The 24,350-nt window shown below is 36.6% G+C and overlaps 2 protein-coding genes across 2 annotated transcripts; one reads left to right on the top strand and one right to left on the bottom strand.

The window, feature by feature from the left end:
* Positions 1-465: 465 nt before the first annotated feature.
* LOC142613297 (14-3-3-like protein) lies at positions 466-2,555 on the bottom strand. The gene is made up of 4 exons (XM_075785586.1): positions 1,832-2,555; positions 1,334-1,456; positions 1,032-1,148; positions 466-921 (listed from the first exon to the last, which is right to left on the bottom strand). The coding sequence occupies exons 1-4, from the start codon at positions 2,315-2,317 to the stop codon at positions 853-855; spliced, it is 795 nt and encodes a 264-aa protein (XP_075641701.1). The 5' UTR covers positions 2,318-2,555; the 3' UTR covers positions 466-852.
* Positions 2,556-22,213: 19,658 nt separating this feature from the next.
* Positions 22,214-24,001, top strand: LOC142614136 (plant cysteine oxidase 1-like). The gene is made up of 5 exons (XM_075786679.1): positions 22,214-22,387; positions 22,491-22,639; positions 22,809-22,953; positions 23,171-23,374; positions 23,457-24,001. The coding sequence occupies exons 1-5, from the start codon at positions 22,270-22,272 to the stop codon at positions 23,573-23,575; spliced, it is 735 nt and encodes a 244-aa protein (XP_075642794.1). The 5' UTR covers positions 22,214-22,269; the 3' UTR covers positions 23,576-24,001.
* The last annotated feature ends 349 nt before the right edge of the window (positions 24,002-24,350 follow it).

Below are 24,350 nucleotides of genomic sequence, written 5' to 3'. Positions count from 1 at the left end.
AAACATCGTGCATCTTTAGATTTTAGTAAAAGGTGATCAAGACAAGTTATTAGCATAATACCAGAAGGCAGTGATGATTATGCCTCTTTATATGTAGACTAATACTATAATCAGTCAAACAATCCATACAGTTATCATAATTGACAAGCTTCAGCGCCTAGTCCAACGATTATTTCATTGGATGCCAATCGCAGTCCATCACAATTATTATTTTCAAAGCAAAAGCGAATCAAAGCCTATCTAGAAAATGTGCACTTAGCAAGCCGCCCCTATGCATAGAAAATTAGACACTATGAAAGTTAAGCATCAAGTGTCTTGTGACTCATCTGATTGATATATTTTAGTGTTTCTAACGAATTAGATTTATGGCATGTTTGGATTGAGGGGAGAAGAGAGTTGGCAGGAAATTAGTGAAAATTCCAAGACAAGTACAATGGAAACAAATTTACTACGCTCATGGGGGTATAGACTGAAAGCAAATCATCAAACATCCAATAAATATATCAATGCACCTTTTGATCTTACAGAATAGAAACACCAATCAAACTAGACTATGATAAATTCCCTCAAGTGGGAAACCGAAAACATTATGAAGCTACTGATAGAAAAGAAAAAACAAAATAAAATGCCCAAGATGGGAAAAACAAAAGGCATAAATATCTTCAAGAAAAACAAGGCGCATCCAGAAAACACATGTAATTTGATAGGATAAGCTAAAAGAACCCCGGAGCTTTCACCATTCAGTAACAATAAACAAGAATGCCTACGAATTCAGAGTAGCGGCGAAATTAGTACCAAGCACCTTCTCCTATTAAAAACACATAGAGGAGAAGCTCAACTCTAACCCATGGTTCACTGCTGTTCATCGTTCTTGGGTGCTGCTGCTGCTGCTGCTTCTTTGATCTCATCAGCACCATCATCCTACACCGAAACCAAAATTAACGCAGAACCAACATAAGATTGGATATAAAAACAACAATGAAGGCAAGAGAGCAAAGATATAGCTTTAAAATAAGGTTCAGGTGCTAAACCTGCATGTCAGAGGTCCAAAGAGTGAGGTTATCACGGAGAAGTTGCATGATCAAAGTGCTATCCTTATACGACTCCTCGCCCAGGGTATCCAACTCAGCAATTGCTTCGTCAAAAGCCTGATTGGCACAGGGGGGAAAAAAGGCACTAATAAGCAACACACATGACTCTACTAGTCTTCCCAAAACAACACAACTCCGAAACCAAACAAACCATTGCCTAACCTGTGAAGCTAGCCTATGAACAATCTAGATCAAATGTAAGACAATATATACAAAGTGATACGGAATTCAGGTTTCCCAACCTGTTTAGCAAGGTTGCAAGCGCGATCCGGTGAATTCAGAATCTCATAATAAAACACAGAGAAGTTCAGAGCAAGTCCAAGCCGGATCGGATGTGTAGGAGCCAGCTCAGTGTTTGCAATATCCTGCATAAACAAACCTACATTCAATGAAAATCGTCGAACAATTCGCAAAACCAAACAAATAACAATGAAATATATTGTAAAAAATTATTCGCAGGAAATAAAATTATACCAAATTAATTTAAATATATGCAACAACAACAAGGAAGTGAAAATAAATAAGAAATCAGATTTAATTAAAACAGTAAGGGTCCTCAAAATCAATATATATATTACGCACAAATTTCTCAAATGAAATAACATGCATTTAAATTTTGGATCCAAACAAACCCTAACTCCCTAGGGGCTAAGCATAATAGATCTGCATTTAAATCGAATGTATAAATATGATTGTATATAAGATACGAGAGATAGAAATGAGAAACCCTAAGATCTGACCTGAGCGGATTTGTAGGCAGTGAGGGTGCTCTCGGCGGCCTCTTTGCGATCGGAGCCGGTCTTGAACTCCGCCAAGTAGCGGTGATAATCGCCCTTCATCTTGAGGTAGAAGACCTTGGAGTCGCCGGTGGCGGCGGAGGGGATGAGTCTGGTGTCAAGGAGCTTGAGGATTCCGTCGCAGATGTTGGAGAGCTCCGACTCGATCTTGGATCTGTAGTCCCTGATCATGGACACGTGGTCCTCGTTGCCGCGGCTCTCCTCCTTCTGCTCGATCGAGGAGATGATGCGCCACGAGGCTCGCCTCGCGCCGATCACGTTCTTGTACGCGACGGAGAGAAGGTTGCGCTCCTCGACGGTGAGCTCCTCGCTCTCCACCGCCGCCGAGACCTTCTCCATGAACTCCACCATCTCCTCGTACCGCTCGGCTTGCTCGGCAAGCTTCGCCATGTACACGTTCTCTTCGCGAGCCGAGGGTGCCACCGCCATTGTCAGTCTTCAAGAACCCAAATAAGACTCAGAGAAATCAGCGATTTTAGATCTGAAGAGAGAGAGAGAGAGAATGTGTTTGCGTTTGTGCGTTGTGTGTGTGTGTGTGTGGGGTATTAATTTGAGTTTATGAGAGGCTAGGCTAATTTGGGGAGAAGGGGGGGGGAGGGGGGGCTTTTTTAGAGAGTCAGTAGGGGGGCCGATAATTGCGTTGGGAGGGAGATGGATTTCAGTGATGGAATTTGGAGCGTTGGATGGAATTGAGAGTGGGGTTTGAACCGTTGATTTTAGAGATGGGAAGCGGGGAGCGGATGTGGGTGTTTTATTTTTGTTTCTTTTTTGTCTATCTGGCAGGTAAAATGCAGCTGGCAAACACGGTTTTTCTTTTTCTTTTTTATTTTCTTCGAATTATTATTATTATTATTTTTTTTGGTTACGAAAGGTTAGATAGGATTTGAAAGTTTTGAACGCATGGCTGTTTGTTGGGTGGTTTGAAATTTTGAATATTGGGTGGCCCAATGTGTGTCAGAAGTTGTGTGCACTGTGCACCTATGGCTCTGGGCCAATAGCCTTGGTAAGTCTATGGACCATTGAGTAATGAGTATCTACCCCTTGCCTAATGGCTGGGCTGCTGAGAGACATCAGACATGCTTGGTTTAGAAAAGACAAGGCCCAGCTGCCTGAGAAGTATTGGATTACAAATTCTTCGCACTCAAGGCAATCAAATGTTCAAGGCATAAATACATTTTTAGTCTTTATATTTTAGCTTTTTTTTTTTTTTAGTCCATAATTTTCATTCTACCACTTTTAATCTCTAAATCAATTAACGTGTAATATTTAAGTCCTTATCGTCACCCAACTAATAAAAAAAGCTGACGTGGATGATGGCACAATAAAATAATAATTAAAAATTTTATTTTGACATTAATAAATTGCTACGTCAGCGTCTAAATTTTTTAAAAAAATTAATTTATTAATTTTAACTAAATAAAAAAAATAAAAAATCACATTAATTGAGATCTAAGAGTTATAAACTCAGATCTAAGAACACAAACCCATAAATTATAAATAAATAAATAACAACAACAACAACAAACAATCATTCAAGACCGAATTCTCCAGCAAATCACTAATCCACACGATTTTCACAAATCAAACCCATAAACCCAATAAACAAACCAATCTCCAACAAAACCCATAAACTTATATTTTCTTAGGAAACAAATACAAAATAAACCCAAAAAATTTAGCTTTCTTCCTCACCGCGACCAAGAATATCCCTCAAAGACCTGTACACAATCCCCGGCTGCTTCAGCACCTTCTCTCTCTTCTCCTTCTTACAACTACAACAACTATCTTTCTTTCTCTCCCTCAGTTCCAACCCCAACCCAGCCATCTTCTTCATACTCAAATGGTTGCTCCACCTCGATGACCCACATGTTTTTAGACGAGTTCTTAACTCAAAACCTTATAGGTTCCAAGCAACTAGGTTCAATTGGGCTAAACCAACTAACCCCATCTCAGATCCACCAAATCCAAACCCAGATCCACCTCTAAAACCAACACTTTTCCCACAAAATCAACAGCCACAACATGGTTCTTGTTCTTCAAATACCCTCAGTTTTTTGCCAGGCTCAACTTCCCAAACCTTCATCACCATGACTCTTGCGTTGGCGACAATATATATATATATATATATATATTTCAAAGCTTCGCCTTTGAGAAATTCACAGGTATCGAAGGCCTTACCGGCGGCGAGCGATACAACGAGAAATTGAATGAAAGAGAAAGAGTGAATTAGAGGAGCTCCAAAATCGGGAAGATAGATAGAAAGGCGATGGCTCAAAACGCAAAGCTTCAAAAGTTCTGTGTTTCTTTTCTTTTTGTGAATACGCGTTTATTTGTGTGTTAGATCTATTGTGGTGTTTTGATCTGTATGGGTGGGCTTGATTTTTTGTTTTTAATTTTTTTTCATTTAGTTAAAATTAATATATATTTTTTAATATAGATGTTGACATGACAATTTTTTAATGCCAAAATAAATTTTTTTAATTATTATTTTACTCTACCGTCAGCCACATAAGCTTTTTCTACTAGTTGGGTGACGGTAAGGACTTAAATGTCTCGCGTTAATTAGTTTATAGACTAAAAGTGGTAAAATAAAAATGCAGGGACCAAAATGAAAAAAGCCAAAATGTAAGAACTAAAAGTGCATTTACGCCAATATTCAAATGGTGGAGAGACTTAAGGAATAATTTTAAGTTTTACTGTGCCGTCAGCCACATCAGCTTTTTCTGTTAGTTGGGAGACGGTAAGAACTTAAATGTCACGCATTGATTGGTTTAGGGACTAAAAGTGGTAAAATAAAAATGTAGGGACCAAAATAGAAAAAAGCCAAAATATAAGGACTTAAAGTGCATTTACGCTAATATTCAAAGGGTGGAGAGGCTTAAGGAATAATTTTAAGTTTTATACAATGATAAACGACAAATATATATGTTAGATACGATATAATTTTAACATATGACGTCCATTCTATGATAATTGTTTATCATCAAGTTAAGACGCCAATTGATTTTTTGGCGTAGACAAGATTCGAATCTCATATCTCTTATTTGACAACAAGAGACTTTATTAATTAAGATGACTGAAACTTAAGATTCTCCTCAACTTTCAAATATCACTATTTTTAAAGTCGATACAGTATGCCTACAATAACTTTTTGAAACTAAATCTTAAACATTTTACGTAGAATGGTTCTTAAAAATCTCATTTGAGCATAATTTCAAGAAATAATTGTAGGGATAAAAGGCCCAAGGTGCATTTTTGGGCCGTGGGCTTTGTTCGAGATTGTCTACTTGTCCAATGATGGATTTATAGCGGTAAGGTTGTCAAATCCAGAGACCTACAGCCAAATTGCGACAGAAGAAACTAAGGGAGGTAATTTGAGAAGGGGTATCTCCTTGGCTAAGCGAAGTAAGGATCAAATGGTACGTCATCTTGTCCAGAATGATCTTTTAGGAGGTCTTGTAGATAAAGATATGTTTCATGGGCCACAGAGAATAGGAACAGTTGGGAAATATCTAAGAGAAAGCTACTACCACCGCATTGAATACTCTCTACCTAAGTCTTTGGGCGCATTAATGAAGAAGTGATATTTGAATTGTGATTTTCAGCCTTACAACTATTACCTAAAGATTTCCGGAAGGTGTTGATGGGACAAGTATCAACGTTAGCAATCTAGACCTACACGTGGAGAGCAAAAATAGGGGAAAGAAGGTAGTATAAGAAGAAAGAAGGTCCTAGAGAAAAGGGGATTGGAGAAGAAAGAAGAAAACACTATAGACTGAATATCTGTAATCCATCTTTAAGAGAGAATAAATATAAGAATCTGTTCCTCGGCTTAAGTCCAATGACAACTTTTGTCATACAAACTAATCCATTCCTATTATTTTGCAATCTTGGGTCATTGTTATTATTGTTTGAACTCATTAGAAACAAGATTTTCAACCCACTTTCTATAATTTTATTGTATTGGGTTCTTTGGGCCTATACCCTTCCTCCTATTGGGCATAGGTACAAATTGCGACCTTACAATAATAATAATAATAATAATTGTAAGGTCACAATTTGCACCTAAGCCCAATAGTAGAAATGGTATAGGCACAAAGAGTTCAATACAATAAATTTGTAAAGAGTGGGTTCCAAATTTAGTTACTTATAGGCTTCGTTAACAACAGTATTGACTCAAGATCACAAAACAATATTGATTGACAAGTTTATATAATAAAAAACTATCCTCGGACTAAAGCTGAGGAGCTAGTTCTTATACTTCTTTCTTCTTAAAGGAAGATTACAAAAATATACAGTCTACAGTGTTTTCTTTCTTTCACTCCGATCCCCTTTTCTAAATGTCTCTTCCTCCTTTTATATCATCTTTCTTCCTCTCTTCATCCTCCACATATGGATCAAAATACTGGTTTGGATACTTGTCCCATCAGCCCTTCCCTAAAGTCTTTGGAGGTAGCTGTAAAGCTGAACCCTGATGCTCAGGCATCACCTCCTCATTAATGCGGCCAAAGAGTTAGCTGCAAAGTATTCAATGCGGTGATAGCAGCTTTTTCCTTAAATATTTCACGGCCCTTTCTTGTCTTATACTCTTTTCATGTACATCCTAATCTACAGGACCTCCTAGAAGGTTGCTTCTGGCAGACAAACCATCCCTCTCAACCTCGGCTTTACTTTGCCAAGGAAGTATTCTACCTCAGACCACCTTCTTGGATGACCTTAGTCAAACTTTATCTTTTTATTTTCCAACCCGGACCCTTGAGGAGATATTTTCCCGTTTTCAGACTTCTTAATGTCCTCGAATTGGGCCATTGGCCCAATACAGACATAGATATATACTCCGGGGCCATTGACCCTACAATAATAATAATAATAATAATAATAATACCAAAAAAAATTGCCCTAAAATTGGACATGAGTAAAATTTATATTAGGGTAGAGTGAACTTTCCTTGAGAAGTAAATGAAAAAGGATTCGTGAAAAATGAATACCTTTAATTATGGAGTGCATCCCTATATTGGTATTTTCTATAATGATAACTGTAAGTGCACAATTGCACCTGGTTCCAAGAACAGTTATGGGCTCAGGCCCAATGAGCCTTAAACAATATGAATTTGTAGAGTGTGGGCTTGAAACCCAGGTTAGAAGCGTGTGAGGATTAAATGACAAAATAAAGATTGCAAGTAATTGGAAACAACAAGGAATATCGTAAATCAGCTTCCTCGGATGTAAACCGAGAGTTGTTCTTATATTATATCTTTCTCTTTGTTTCTTTTTCTTTTTAGGTTACAAAAAGTCCGTCCCTTTTTCTGTCTTAGATTACTCTTTAAATACTACTCTTTTGAATACTTTGTACACGTGTTGCCTCACCTCCCCCTTAGCCTAGATATTTCTTTTCTCAGTGCCTTTGAATAGTAACCAGAAGTTTCTCTTCCACTGTTCAGGTGTCACTTCCCCATAAATGCGGCCAGGGTGGTAGGTGCAGGGTCTTTAATGTGGAGGTAGCAGCCTTTATCTTTGACATTTCTTCAACTCCGGTGCTTCTGGGGCGTTCTAGGGTTCCCCCCTTTTAACCATTGGCCTTAACCGTGTCATTCCCTAATCTCTACCATGAAATCCCGAGTTCTTCGGTGTTCATCCGAGGGTAAGTTCACCCTCGGCTGGATCCTCGGATCCTCGGCGTATGGGCCGACCCATAGTACTAACAAATTCTAAACCCAGGAGCAGGTCGGCCTTCCTTAACACGGCCCAAAAGACCCACATTCCCATCAGGATCTTTTTGCCTCCCACAATAACTATGGATCCAAAATATTACATTGAACCCTAAAGGGGTTATGGGAAGGTGACACCATATCACCACATTTGTTCTTAATGTACACAAAGGGTTTATTAGTAATTTAGCATTACTGTAAAATTGGCAAAAGAGAAGAAGAAAATTGCAAAGGGTTGTGACTAGTAGGAGTGGACTAAAGACTTCAAATATATTCTTTGTAATTTTTTGTTTTTAAATTTTATAATTCGATAGTTATAATGGATGAGGGATTTTGAATTCTAAACATTTTTGTTGAAAATATTAAGAGGTGTCCATTCAGTTACAAAACTTTTGTCTATCTATTCTTTACAAAAAATAATATTTTATTCTATCATACAAAAAGATAAAGATGACTAAATTTTGCTCTAGCAGTTGACCTACTGCAAACCTCCTCTTTTGTTTTTGAATTTAAGATTGACTATGAACGAAATATATAACACTAAGTATAGGCACATGTGAAGTTATACTAAAACAAATTCTTGATAATTATTATTTTACTTAGAATATTAATATAAACAATAAATTTGTATCAAAATGGCTTTGTACATGCTCTAATATGAAATAAACTTAAAAACATAATGATCTTCAAACCATTTTAATTAACAAATTTAACACATGAAGATCTTTAAAAATTTGCTGATTTAGACTTAAAATAAATAGAAACATCTTATGCGGTTTCCAAACTGGAGGAATGCATGGAAGCCTTTAGTAAAAAGACACTAACACTGATATATAATGAATTAGGGAACATTATGTCCACACTCATTTTTTAAGTGTCATCCTTTCTCACTTATAGCCTGTTTAGATTGAGGGGAAAGGGAGGGGGAGTAGAATAGAGTTAGTCGGAAATTATGAATTTCCGGCCAACTCTACTCTACTCTCCCTCTCTCTCAATTCAAACAGACCATTAGTGACCTAGTGGAATCAGTGGACTTCACATAAGTTATACCCTATTAGTCTATTACTATGAAAGAGTATGGGTGAAAAGAAAAACAGAAAGTTTTTAAACAGGTTCTCCTAAATCAACTAATAAAGTCCATAGTCCACACCCTTTAGGGATCGATTGGTTAAAGGGGTGGAAAAGTAGGAGGATAGAAAATAAGAAAGTGATAGAAAAGTGGAAGCACAGAAAAGATTTAGTTTACTCTCATATGTGTTTGATTGGGAGGATGGAAAAGTGAAATGATGAAAAACTCATTTGTTGGGATGAGAAGAAAAATGATAGGATGGAAAATGAAATTGGTATAAATTGACTCATATGGCCTTATTAAATAATAAACTATGCTCAATTAAAAAATAAACAAACAATCAACCAAAAAAATAATAATCCCACCGAATTTATTAAAACAAAAATGATGCCCAATTAAAAAATAAATTAAAAGAAAAGAAACAAAAACCCAACGATGCCTAGTATAAAAATTAAAAAAAAAAAAAAAAAAGCCATGATAGCACATTAGCACACGCTGATACATGGCCCAACGACCATTTAACAGAGAAGAAAAAAGAAGAAGAAGTAGCACGTTACCTTACGCAGTGCACATAAACAGAAGCTAAAGATAATCAAATGAAGAGAAGATACAAACAAGTGAGAACAAAGAGAAGCTTGTAACAGGGGTAGTTTTGTTAAACAAATCGGACTAGTTTCCACAATTGTTTTCTCTCTATTTTGGAGAGATTAATTTTCGGTGGGTTAGAAGAGAAAATGCATGGGTCCTACTAAAAATTTGTCATCCTTTCTCTCCTTACCAAACAACATTTAATCCCTATTTTCTCTCCTTTTTTTTCTATCCTCCCTATTTCACCTCCAACCAAACACACCATTAATTCACGGCAAGTTTTTTTTTTTTAGCAATACAATAAGTATTTCTGCAATTGTATTCGTGTTAAGATGATAAGTGTTGTTTGAAATATCACTTTCACATAAATTTATCAACAATACCACATTTACCATAAATTAATCATATTTGATTATCGGGGAAAAAATCATATCAATAATTGGGAAAATTTTGTGTTAGTAAACTTATTTAAAATTGTGGGAGGCCAAAGACTGAGGATGAAGATCAAGGGACAGAGGAGATCTTAATTAAGGATGAGGGCTAAGGACCCGAGGACAAGGTTGCATGGAAAAGAACAAAGGGTAGACTGGTGATATATGGCAAAGAAAGAAAATATCTGGTTTGGGGGTAGATAGCCTGTGGACTCCGCATTGAATGCTCTGTACCTAGTTTCCTGGCCGCATTAAATGAAGAATAACAACTTTATCGGCTGTATTGATGGGGAGGTGACCTGAACAGTGCGAATCATAGTTAGTCAATTTCTTTCCACCACCTTCTACAAGCAATCGGACAAGTGTCAACACGAGAAAGGGGTGAAGTGGGAGATTGATGTTGGAGATGCAAGGATGAAGGAGTATAGATAAGGATAAATGAGGCTAAAGGAAGGGGGGAAAAAAGAAAAAGAAGAAAGAGAACTCGGAGAATTGAGAGAAGAGTGATAGTTGAATGTGATAGATTCCTCCTCGGGCAAGCTTGTGGGAGTGTGTTTTCTTATTCCTTTTATGTTAATTGCTATCCTCGAAACACATCTATCTGTTGTTGTTGTGTTCCCTCTCTACAAATTCTTTGTTTTGGCCTTTGGGTGATTGGATCCACTTCCAGTTTTAAGTGGGCTTTAATACCTAGTTGAATTTTTGGTCCTAACAATTGGCGCCATCTGTGGGAACAATAAAGCGGGAGGGTCTATCTTGAGGAGAGATGGCAAGTGCAAGCCAGGATAGAGAGGAATCGGTTGGTTCACAGAGGGAAAACCAATTTGTAAGCATGCAGCGGGGAGGTGATAGACTTTGCACCCCAAGTGTGGTAGTGGAGTCATATCACAGTGATCGTGCATTAAGAAGTCTATCACACACTGGGGATCGTGTTTCTCATGATCTAGATTTGCAGAAGATGCAGTCAGAAATAGATTATTTGCATCGAAAGTTGAAACAAAGACAAAGTAACAGAAGGAGTTCTCCTTCTTCATCTAGTGGTGGCTCGGAGGTTGGAAAGGGTTGGGGTGATCATCATAGGTCCAAATCTCCAACTGGCAAATCCCATTCTGTTTCTACTTCTTTGGACAAGTTTAAGATAGGTAGGGGTAAACGAGTAGGGGGATTGTTGCATCAAGGCACTGGGAATGATGCTATGAGTAAAACCTTAAGGAAAATTTCTAAATCACCTTTCGTAAGGAGGATAAACAAGGCAAATCTTCCCCATCGTTTCTCTCAACCTACGTTTACCGTCTATAACGGCAGGACTGATCCCGTGGAACATGTTAGCCATTTTAACCAGAAGATGGCAGTTCATTTGAATAATGAAGCTTTAATGTGTAAAGTTTTTCCTTCTAGCCTCGGGCCAGTAGCCATGCGCTAGTTTGATGCCTTAGATGAGGGCTTTTTGGGGTCCTTTGAAGAGCTGACAAAAGTGTTTGCGGCTCGGTTCATAACATGTAGTAGGGTCCCTAAGCCTTTAGATTCATTATTATCTATGGCAATGATGGAGGGAGAGAGTCTTAGAACTTATTTAGATAGGTATTGGGAAACCTATAATGAGATGGCTAAAGCTTCTAAGTGTTAAACTGAATCTTGGCCTTGTTCGGCTCCTCAGGCACAAGCCTAGGGAAAATTAACATAATGACAAAAGCTTCTAAGTGTTAAACTGAACCTAGGCCTTGCACGACTCCTCGGGTCACAAGCCTAGGAAAAATTAACATAATGACAAAAGCTTCTAAGTGTTAAATTGAACCTAGGCCTTGTTTGACTCCTTGGATCACAGGCCTTGTTTGACTCCTAGGTAAAATTAACATATTGTAGAAACCTTCTGGGAGAAAGGCGCAATCTGGTCTTAGTTCAATTTCTGGGGTCATCACTCTGAGACGTAACTAAAAAACATACTTTGCAGAGTCCAAGTCTAGTTTCAAGTAAATGTTATGTGCTAGTTTGTTTAAATTTTATAAGCTAATGTACTAGTGAGGTTGTGGCAGTAAGCCCCATGAATTGATCACTAAGCAAGATGGACAGGAAAAAGACAAGTGAAATGACAAAATGAAATCCAAAAAAAAAAAATGCATACAAAACTACACTAATAATAATAAATTCAATGGACTGTTTTTGTTGTTAAAACTAAAGATAGGTACAACGCAAAAACAAGGCGCCACTAATTCATTGGCCCAATACAAAAATGTCTTTAAGTTCCTCTAGCTAAAAATTCAAGTAGCTGACTATGTTTCCTTAGTTTCTTTTTTCTCTTGCTCTTTGTCTTTTTTCTTCATTTTCGAATGCACTACCTCGATCACATCTTCTTCATTCTCCATGACTGCCACATCATCTGTTGGTGGCACGTCTTCTCCTTTTCCTTTCCCTTTGGCAAAAGCGGAGGAAGGATGTGGGTCGGGGGGAACTGTGGAGGAAGGAAGAATGGAGTTAGAGTCAGCTGGAGGCTTTGGAGGAATGGGTGCCAATTGTAATGCAAAAGAGTAGTATACTTTGTCTTGAGCCCGTAGCTCAGATTTAGTAGATACCTTTGCAACATCCAAGGCATGGCCCCACACCTCCTTGCAAAATGCATGGGCAACATCCCTGAGCTGGGCACTAAGGCTCTCCGCTATCTTCTTCATACCGATATCATACGCTGCTTGCTCAACCTCAGCTTTCTCTTGGTCTTTGACCTCTAATTGTTTCTACGTTTGTTTCAGCTCTGCCACCGTTAGAGCCAGTCTATTCTAGGCCTTCTTTCGAGCCTCAAGTGCATTGTCTGCTTGTTTCTAGTAGCTTTTGAGTGCGGACTCTGCGTTCCTATGAGCTTTTTCAACCTTAGATAGTTGGCTAAGGGGTATCTTTGATTTTTTGCTCCGCTTCAGTTTGAGCCTTTACTACAACCTCCAGACCATTTTCGGCCTTTCTTGCCGCATCCAAGGAGTGATCTACCCACTCCTCGACCATAAAAGCGGCTTGGACAACCTACCAAACAGATTGTAGAGAAAACAACAGTGTAAATGTCACACATATAGAAATGAAAACACTTATACTAGTACAAAGACATTGTGTATTACTTTGGCTAGGTCTTGTTTCAAAGACAAGAAGACTTTTCTTCTCTGGAAAGACCTCAATTTAGCCATATCCTCAGGTAAGCATAGCGCTTTCTCCAAGCATTCTGCCACCAAACTTGAGCTACCCTTCTTAGGATTCCTCAGGTTGGCATCATCAAGCACTAGATTGCCTGAGCTTAAGGTGAAGATAGGTCTCTAGATCGAAGCCTTTCTAGACTGGTCTCCGCTCATCTCTTTAGAAGTCCCAATGTGTGCAGACTTCTTTTGTTACCCTTTTCCTACTTGGGTTTCTTTTGTGGGTGGCTCGGCGGTCTCGCCTTCTTCGGTGTCTACAGGGCTTTTTCCTCCCTAACCTCTTTTCCTTTTCTTATCTACAACCTCGGCAGGCGAGGTGCGCGTCATGGCCAGAATGGCGGGTCGAGGTGGTACTACTACAGCTAGGGAAGAATCCCCAGTATGGGCTTTCAACAAGGTGAGGAGATCTTGTTCTTTCTCTTGAAAACCCATGTCTCTCGAAGAGTGAGTTGCAGAAGTACTAGGAGCATCTTCGCAATAAAAGACTTCAAAGTCTTTTTCTATCATCTTAGGACGAATGGGCTCAAGTGTAGTCTCCCTTTCCTCGTCCTTAAAAGGGATGGGTGGTTCCTGGGAATAGATAAGTCTGGCTACTAAGGGCGTTGGAAGTTTGGTGTCTTGGGTCCCCTCTAGAGGAAGCTCAGTCAACAGGAAGCCTGGTGCAGCCACGTCAATTAAAGCTAAACACAAATCCTTGACTCTAATAACGTTTTTTGGGCTTTGAAAACACTTGATAGAGAGCTTGTAGCCGAGAAAAATGTGTGCCGCTCTAAGCTGTCCGACTTTGTGTAAAATATCTCCGACCTAAGGATTTTGTTTAGGTCTTGGAAGTTTACCAAATGTTTAGCTGGAGCGGTGTGATATTCGTCTGCTACAAATGGTGAATATCGTTAGTGAAAATTATTAAATGCAGAATCATTATGTAAAGGAAGTTGACTAAAAATCCCGAGTCTTGCTTCGGTCATTGGGGACCCTACTTGGCTCCTCTTCTTGGATAGGGTAGTGTAATCTGTCGTACCAATTCACTGGGACAATAAGAAAATCCTCGTCCATGCCCTGGCTCGAGTCAGGCAGGCAGGAGATTAGCCTAACTGCGGGAACCCTACACTTCATATAGTACTTAATTTTCTCTCTTTTTTGGCAATTGTACACCCAATTTACGTCGTGCTAGGAAAGGTTAGTCCCCATCTTACGGTTTATGGCATCTATACACCCCAAAATCCTAAAAATGGGGGGGAACATTGGGTTGGAGTTAATCTATAGTTTAAGAGGAAGTCTTGAGTTACCCTCCCCATAGGAATTTCCATCCCACCTTCAATAAAGGCGATCATTGGAATTACCACAGACTCGGGTGGCTGTGGTAGGACTAACCACTCTCCCTTCTCACAGTGTTGAATTTCAACACCGTCAGGAATTCTATATTGGGCCTAAAAAATTGCCCTCGCTTCATTGGTATCTACTAACTTAGCATATCTACCCATTAAGTCTCGGGAGGTTCCTTTCCTTCAAAATGCTCAAAATGAACCTCAGCTAGCCCCAGGTCTTGCTTATATAGAGGCAAAAATGCGTGGTGATTTTCCCGCTCATAACTAAGGGGAAAATCAGAGTCGTACAATTCTGATCAAGCCGTAGAACGTGGGGAGACAATGAGCTACTTGACGCCATAAATGACCAATTGTGAATTTCAAAGCGTTAGGAACATGTCATAGGAAGCGAAAAGACGTTATCATGTGGGAAAACAAGTGGCACGTGAATAGCTAATTTGCAAAGTTAAAACTGGGCTTTTAATTCACAATTAATAGCACAAGTTTTAAGGGGCTATTGTGGGAGGCCGAGGACCGAGGATGAAGATCAAGGGACTGAGGAGATCTTAATTAAGGATGAGGGTTGAGGACTCGAGGACAAGGTTGCATAGAAAAGTATAAAGGGTAGACTAGTGATATATGGCAGAGAAAGAAAATATCTGGTTTGGGGGTAGATAGCCTGTGGACTCCGCATTGAATACTCTGTACCTAGTTTCTTGGCCGCATTAAATGAGGATCAACAACTTTATCAGCTGCATTGATGTGGAGGTGACCTGAACAATGCGAATCACAACTAGTCAGTTCCTTTCCACCACCTTCTACAAGTAATCGAACATGTGTCAACATGAGAAAAGGGTGAAGTGGGAGATTGACGTTGGAGATGCAAGGATGAAGGAGTATAGATAAGGATGAAAAAGGCTAGAAGAATGGGGAAAAAAAGAAAAAGAAGAAAGAGATCTTGGAGAATTGAGAGAAGAGTGATAGTTGAATGTGATAGATTCCTCCTCGGGCAAGCCTGTGGGAGCGTGTTTTCTTTTTTCTTTTATATTAATTGCTGTCTTCGGGACACATCTGTCCGTTGTTGTTGTGTTCCCTCTCTACAAATTCTTTGTTTTGGGCATTAAGTGATTAGATCCACTTCCAATTTTAAGTGGGCTTTAATACTTGGTTGGATTTTTGTTCCTTACAAAAATTATTGAATCCCTTAAACAAGAATAATATTGTAGATACAAAAAAAATTTCACAACTTACTAATTGTGAAGTTGTGGTGGGTATAATATTATTTTTAATGACTCCACAACACAATTGCCACAAGTAATATAACTTTTTTTTAATAATTTGATAAGGGAAAGGAGGTATTGAATTTAATGTTCGTTTGGCATGAGTTATTTTTACAAACTTATTTTACTATTCAGCTTATTTTTCTTACTATTCATAGATTTCATTGAACTTTTGTTATACTATTCTTAAGCTCCGTTTGAATTAGGGGTGTGCAAAAAACCAAGAAACCGAAAAAATCGCTTCAAACCGACCAAATCGATGCAAAATTTTCGGTTCGGTTTTGGTTTTTTATATAATAACCCCCTCCAATGCGCCAACCAAAACACTCCACTCTCTAGTCCCTCTTTCTCACGGTCTCTGCCTCTGCCACCGCCTCCCTATGCCGGCCTCCTCACAGTCCCTCTTATTTGCTTGGTGCTTGGTGCTTGGTGCTTCATGTTTGGGTGGTGAGAAAACGTGGGAAAGCAAAGGAAATATATATATATATATATATATATATTTTTTTTTTTTTCTTCTTATTTTGGTATGTTTTCTGATTATATACATGATTTTGATTTTTTTTTTGTTTGCTTGGTGTTTGGGTGTTGAGAAAATGTGAGAAAATAAAGAGAAATAGGTTTTTTTTTTTTTTTTTTTTGTCTCTAATCTGTTTGGTTCTAAGAAATTGGAAACAACCGTAAACCGAATCGATTGAAATCCAGTCAGTTCGGTGTCGGTGTTCCTCCCTTTCGGTTCGGTGTCGGTGCCAAATTTGGTAAAACCGAAATTTTAGTTCGGTGGAAAAATCGCACTTCAAACCGACCGAACCAAACCGATAACACCCTTAGTTTGGATTTAGGCTGCGTTTGCTCTGATTGCGATTTTGCCTTCTTCTTCTTTTTTTTCTTTTTTTTTTTTCTTTTTCAGCAGTACAAATAGGCAAATGAACAATGCTAAACAGTAGTGAACAGTAATGAACAATAACTAAAAAAATATTTTTTTAATTGTTTTCTGTTTTCAATTTTTAGCAAAATAAGTGGTATTCAAACGCACACTTAGGCTGCGTTTGTTTTAGTGTAAAATAATTTCAAGTAAAAATATTTTCGGGAAAGGAAAATATTTTATAATGTATGGTTGCATTTTAAAAATTATATTAGAAAATAATTTCAAGTGCTTGATAACATTTTGAAAATGCAAATTTTCTACTAGTTTCTCACATTTTCACAGCTTCCAAACAAATTTTATATCAGAAAATCCATTAGCACTCACACACCAGCACCCACAGAAAATCCACCACCATCCACACCACCATTAAAAAAAAAAAAAAACCAGAGATCAAAGAAAACGAAAATTAGACACAAAAATAAGTAAGAGACTTGGTTCGGGTCAAAGAGAAAAAGTGAGATGAGAGAGAGTGGAAGAGAGGGTGTGGTTCTTAAGTGAAGGCACTAGATCAGTGACATGCAGTGTCCGATTCGGCCTTGGTTGGTTGGAGGGAAAGATAGAAAAAGCAGATTGGCGAATGGCGGACGACGAGATCGAGAGGAGACAATTTGACCCAGAGGGCGACGGCGACGAGATTGAGAGGAGATGATTTGACCTAGAGGAGGGCGAGGCGATCTAGAGGGCAGCAGCGATGATCAGACCCAGTTCAATCTCTCGCTCTCTATCTTTCTCGCTTTCTCTCTCTCTCTCTCTCTTTTGGTGTGTTAGCTCTCTCTTGTCCTTCCGCTTCGACTTGGCGTGAATGAGTTGAGAGAGTGATTAAGAATTTTCTAAGGAGAGTGAAAATAGTTTGAAAGTAAAATAAGGGTGTAAAATAATTTACGAGTGTAGGTGGGTATTTTACGATCAACTAAAATTTATTTTTAGTTTGACCTAATTTTCATGCCTGCCCAAAAACCCCCAAAGGTGCAAAGTAAAATTTTTTTTTTTAGTAATGCGCACTGCGCACATAGTGCATAATACGTAACAGGACAAACTGACGTGGATGCAGTTTTTTTATTTTTATTTTTTCACTTTGTTGTCAGACAGATATTTCAATTGATTATGTTTTTGGGCCATGGCAACTTGCCCAATGTTTCTGTAATGCACACACTATGCCTTTTCTCGCTTTGCTGTTAGACAGATATTTCTCACTTTGTAGTCTCTCTCCGAGATCAGCATTTAGAGATGTATAATATTCCCGTAGGCCACAAAAGCAAGAACTTTTGGCACAAACCAATGTTTTGTTTTCTTTTGAGCGAATAAGTTTCATTTCCTTCTTTCCCTTCTATATTTTTAGAGATAAATATGTTAGGAATGTTTATCCTTCTTATAACCAACAAGTTTAAGAATTTCAATGAAAAATTTGTTTCACAATTGTATTTTTGTTTTTGTTCCCCACTATTAGAGATACCTCTCTCTCTTTCACACAGGCACACATTTTGCTATTAATCTTTAACCACATTTTTTTTTATTTGCTTTGATACTTTTCATTTTATATATATATATATATATATATATATATATATATATATATATATATATATATAAATTTTTGTACATGAAATTCAATATTGAATGACATTTGAGGCAAAAGATTGATTTATGTATTTTTATTGTTAAAAATTGTTGTTATTATTTTGATGTTAATGCAAAAAAAAAAAACCTACTTCTTTTGGTGTTTTGATTAGTGGATGATTTTTTTTTTGTTTTTTTTTTTGTGGAGAATCAATTAGTGGGTTGTGGGGGCTTGAGGACCGAGAATGAAGTTTAAGAGTCGCAGTGTGGGGTGACAATGCCATGGCCCAAAGAGGAGGGTTACTCGGGGAGGTGAAGAGATGAGTCAAAAGTACTCTAAGACATGTTGGAAATAAATGAAAGATAATACCTAAATTTTCTTTGGAAATTACACAATTTGATTTTACCGAAAAGAGGTAGCAAAGACGAGGCGTGGAACAAGTCATTGTCTTGAGACAAATTGTGCCGTCTACGGATATGTAGTTAGACAAATAGTTTTTGCACGTTGTCCCCAGGATACAACAGCCCAGCCACCTTTGCTGATTATTTTTGCGAGCCTACACTACTCGTAGGATATAAACTCTCTATAGTATTTTCTTTTCCTAGAAAATTTTGTAAAAGATAAAATATTTTTGTGAGTAGTAAGAAGCAATAGATTGTAAGTGTTTAGGAAAAAAAATTGTTTTTAAAAAATTTGCAGCTTTGTAATTCAAAAAAAAATGTGTATCTGAAACTTTTATTTCTTTCCATATATATATAGCCAGACATGTTGCTTGTCCTTAGCCAAAAAATAAAAAGCGTTTGCTATCTTTAAAACTTTAAATGATCATAAAATTATTGAAATCAATGTCTGATCAATAGCTTTCTTTATATATATATATATATATATATATATATATATATATATATATATATATATATATATATAAACCAGTCGAAACTTTTTTTTTTCAAAGTTTATACGTTGACGTAAGTTAATAGACAAAAAAAAGTTTGTCTTTTAGGGTCAAGATGCCATTAAAAACAAAATAACAGCCCTTACGTGGCTGTCCTTTAAATACTAAATAATACTTTCCTTTGAAACTTTAACTATACACAATAATTATAACCAAGAATGGAAAGTACTATATAATGCTATAACCTATCAATGGTAAATTATATAAATATATAGTTGTACAATATTTGATACTTTCTATCTATAACGTTACTATTAAATATATTAAAAGAAACGTTTTAAAGAAAAAGTTTATAAACGAAAGTATACTAAAAGCTGGCAATATATGGTATTAAAATTCACATTAATTTTCAGAGATTTCCTAATTAAAACCATTGACAATAGTTATTCAAATTTTGAATTATATTTGAATTTTCAAAATTTAGCAATTAACATATCTGACATTAAGGGATAATTGATTTATTCAATTCACATAAATGAGTATTAAAGTAAATATGATATATATATATATATATATATATATATATATATATATATATATATATATATATATATTTATAAAAATATCTAACAAGGCATACTAAGTGGGAACGAAAGGTCAAGGGGGGAAGTTTCTAGTTTTGGGTAGCATGTGGCCTCCGCATTGAATGCCCTGCATCTAACCTCCTGGCCACATTAAATGGTAGGCAACAGCTTTATTAGCTGCATTGATGAGAAAGTGACCTAAACAATACAAGTCACAACTAAACAAACTCCTTTCACCACCTTCTTCAAATGGAAAAGGGGACAAGTGTCGTGAGGGGAGATTGGTTAGGAAGTAATGAACATCCAAGATGTGAAGAAGGGGAGAGTATATAAGGAGAAGAAGGTTATCAAACAGAGGAGGTCGGACAAAATAGAGAGATCATTGTAAAAAGATCATAGAGAGAAGAACATGAACAATACTTTTATTTGAGGAATTTAGGCCTCCTTGGACAAACTAGTGTTAATGTATTGACCTATATATTTTATTAAACAGGGCCTTCCTCCCTTATTCTGATCCTCGGGCTAAGCCCTCCCTTGTTGTTTGATTCTCTCTCTAACAAATTTATTGACTTGGGCCTCAGCTGAACCCTGCAAGCTCATTATTCTAAGTGGGCCTGGGGGACATAATTTTTGGTCCTTACATGGGTGATATTCAATTTTGTTATTTCGTATAACTTTTACCCAAATGCGATCCAAATTTTTATTTGTATTTGCATGATCGTGGAATTCACTATCTATATGAAAGTTTCTAATAGTTATCTCAAAATTTTTGTATCCAAAATTTAGGTTATAAATTTTTTCATGTTCATCCTTAAATTATAAAATCCTTTTCTTTCATGTTTCAAATAAGAAGTTTTATCTCCGCTTTATGCAAGTGCGACCTCCTAAAAAATTGTTACATATTATTTTATATATTCTTATTGAAACTCACTACTAACATACATGTTAAAAATTAACGCTCTACATTCAAAGATAAACAATTTTTTAGATGTTTCATTTTTCCTATAAATTGTATCTCATTATCAAATAAATTTTACTATCATGTTTTTTTCTTTCCTTCACATTAAGATTGATATAAATATTGTTTCTCTAAAAAAAATTTAATATAAATTTTAGTATTGTAATATTAAAATTTTATATATTGTAATATTGTAATATTAAAATTTTATATATTGTAGTATTGTGACATTAAAATTTTATATATTGTAGTATTGTAATATTAAAATTTTATATATTGTAATATTAAAAATTTATATATTGTACTATTGTAATATTAAAATTTTAAAATTTTAATACCATTTTAATTAAAGAATTAAACACATAAAGATCTCTAAAAATCTGCCAATTTAGGCTTATAATAAATAGAAACATCTTATGTGGTTTCCAAAGCTGAGGAATGAATGGAAGCCTTCAATAAAAAGACAATTGCATTGATATACAATGAATTGGGAAAGACATTATTTCCACTCTCATTTTTCCAGTGTCATCCTATCTCACTCAAGCACCTAGTGGAATCAGTGGACTCCACATGGGTTCTACCCTATTATTATGAGAGAGCAATAGTACGGTGTGAAAAGAAAAACAGAAAGTTTTGAAACAAGGTTCTCCTAAATCAACTAATAAAGTCCATAGTCTATACCCTCCAGTTCACGGCATAGTTAATTTATTAAATTTTTTAGCAATACCATAAGTATATCTACGACAATGTTAGCGTGAGATGATAAGTGTTGTTTGAAACATCACTTTCACACAAACTTATTAATGATACTATATTTATTATATATCAATCATAAAAATGGAATCAATAGAAAAAAAATGTCAATAATTAAGAAAATTTTGTGTCAATAAACTTATTTAAAATTATTGATGCCCTTAAACAAGAGTAATGCTGTAGATTTAAACAAATTTCACAATTTATTAAATGTGAAGTTGTAGTTGGTATAACATTATTTTTAGTGACTCCACAATCACAACTAATATAACTTCTTTGTTTTAATAATTTGATAAATATAGTATAGTCTGGCTCTTGACTGTAACATAAGTTTTATTATCCTAATCACGTATTTTCAACGGTGATTTTTTTTTTGGGTGGTACTAGTACCCATATTGCAAAATCCATAACAGAACCGACCGATGTGAATGCCGTTTTCTCTCTCTCTCTTGTCAAACAGATATGGAAAAATTTAGGACTGCAAAATTTTTTACAATTTCTTACTATAATTGTAACGTGGCAGAGCATGATTGGTGAAGAAAAAATTGTTGGTCTATCTGTAAATGATGATTAATCACTAACAATCTGTCACATTAAAGTTTATAAAAAAAAAATTGTGAAATAATATGTGGTCCTAAAACTATTCACCAAATATCCAATTAGTTATTTTTTGGGCCATGGCAACTTGCCTAACGCCTAGTCTTTTCCGTGGTCAGCATCTAGAGATGTATGACATTCCCATGCGCCAAAAAAGTAAGAACACCAATGTTTTTGTTTTCTTAGTTACGTTAGAAGCCGAGAAAAATGCCAGTTGGGAATGACTCTCTCCCTTTCCAATTGTCTACAGCCCACTTTTACTTTTAAACAGAGGGCAAATATTGTGTACAATTAGATTTTACAAGTGTGTACAATTTGATTGATTTACAAGGTCCTCCGCGTGTAATGGTACACAAATTTCCAATTAGAATAAAATAAGCCCACTGTAAGGTGAAAGTCAACATGCACGCCCCTGGTTTCGTTGACATAACTTAGTACCAAGTCCTTTTATGGCTAACTCTCATTATTTAAGGATCACTGTGAACGCAAAACTGACAAGATAAGAATCCTAACACACCGGTTAATTTTCCTAACCCAAAAAAAAAAAAAAAAAAAGTGATGGAGTGTGCAACGGAGAGAAGCAAAATACAATTGATATATGATGCCTGTAATGCTGTTTTTTCTCAGAAGGAGCTTCCAACCTATAAACAAATTCAATGGCTGAGAAATCTCCTAGGTATATTGGGCTTTTTAGATGTTGTAATCTTCATGCATGTTCTTGTGTATTAACTATTAACTCTTATTATATTATAACAAATTTGTTCGAATGATGAATGCAGACATAGCTGAAGCCATAGACGTAGGGATTGATGAATTTGGCTTATGTGAGTCTCCGTTACCAAGCCCAAAAAGTGGCAAGAAATTGATTGATGGGCAAAGCGTCTCTGAGATCACTTATATTCACATTCATGAATGTGACAATTTCTCTGTAAGTAGAAACATGTTTATGCCTTGGCCACATATATATCCTTTTATTCTTCTTTCATGTGCTTTAGTCTTTAAATAAACCACACTACTAGAATAGGTGCTTGTTTTCCTTGCTTCATTGCTAGATTATGAAGAATTATTGTTTTAAGGTGGTTTGTTTTTACGAGCAGATGGGAGTGTTTTGCTTTCCAGCAGGGGGGACATTTCCTCTTCACGATCACCCTGGAATGACAGTCATAAGCAAGCTCCTCTACGGTTCTGTTTGTGTCAAAGCTTACGATTGGGTGAAAGTGACAAATTCTGCAGGCCGAACATGTAAGAAACTATAGGAATCAAAGCTCTATACGAACAATAACATTAGCACTGTTTTTTTTAGCATGTTTACTAACTTTTGATTAGAAACCTGTGAAACGAGAATATGAGTCCATTTCACAGTTAATCGGTACAATTTTAGATTTGTAATATTTAATTTGAACCATGAAGAGAAAAGAATCGAAATTGAAAGAATCCTAACTTAAAATGGTGGGTGCAGCTGGTTTGGCGGCCACGGTAGTAGATGGCATTTTCAAGGCTCCGTGTGAACCTTTTGTCCTTTATCCAAGAAGTGGTGGTAACATTCATTCTTTCACTGCATTGACTCCTTGTGCTATCTTGGATGTGTTGTCTCCACCATACTCTGAAGAGCTTGAAAGGCGATCTACTTACTTCTCAGACTTTCCTATTCCTTCTCTTCATGGTAATTACTAATCCACGTTGTTTTACTTCTATCTAAGCCATGGGATAAAGTGTTAATGTTTCTCCTCTACCTTTTGGCCCAGGCTATGCAATGCTTGAGGAAAAAGATCTACCAGATGATCTAGTTGTTATTGGAGAACCTTACCTTGGCCCCCCAATTGTTAGCCAATATGACCTTTTGTCGGGTTGGACAGGGATGTAGTAGTGTGCACAATGCATTATGTTCATATTTGTGAAGTTTATGAGTACTGACTGTAATACAGGATGGATGGCCTAAGATGGGTTGTATGGTGTAAATATAGGGGAAATTATTGTGTACGGTAGAGTACCATAAATATGTATTTCTTCCTTTTATATGAATAGTAGAATCTACTATTCATGTGAGAGGGGGACTACGCATTTATGATGCTCTTAAAGTACCTAATAATTTTTCGTAAAATATAGTTATATAATGTAACGTAGAAAAGTGTCAGATGGGTTGGCCTAGCCTACAAAAGACAAGTAGGAGCAAATTAGGAAGGTAAATCTTGCCAAATATTTGCCAACAAGCAAATGAATGTTGTTGAAAGCTCACCAGTTAATACGTACAGCTGCCATTGCCACCAGGGAAGTGGCAATTTGAGTGTGACATTGTTGTATTATTATTCTTTTCTTTTCTTTTTGGATAAACCTCAGTGTTGTTTGGGCTATGGCTTATGGGTACGAGGCACCGATAGGATCATAGGAGACATGACAACAGATTTTCTTTTCTTTTTGGATAAACCTCATTGTTGTTTGGGCTATGGCTTATGGGTACGAGGCACCGATAGGATCATAGGAGACATGACAACAGATTTTCTTTTCTTTTTGGATAAACCTCATTGTTGTTTGGGCTATGGCTTATGGGTACGAATACGATCATACGAGATATGACAACAAAATATATTAGATGATGTAACCACTTTGGACAATAAACAACAAATTGGAGTCGTAATATC

The sequence above is a fragment of the Castanea sativa genome, chromosome 10 (genome assembly GCF_040712315.1).
Source record: "Castanea sativa cultivar Marrone di Chiusa Pesio chromosome 10, ASM4071231v1".
NCBI lineage: Eukaryota > Viridiplantae > Streptophyta > Magnoliopsida > Fagales > Fagaceae > Castanea > Castanea sativa.
This window is presented reverse-complemented; position numbering and strand designations above follow the sequence as displayed.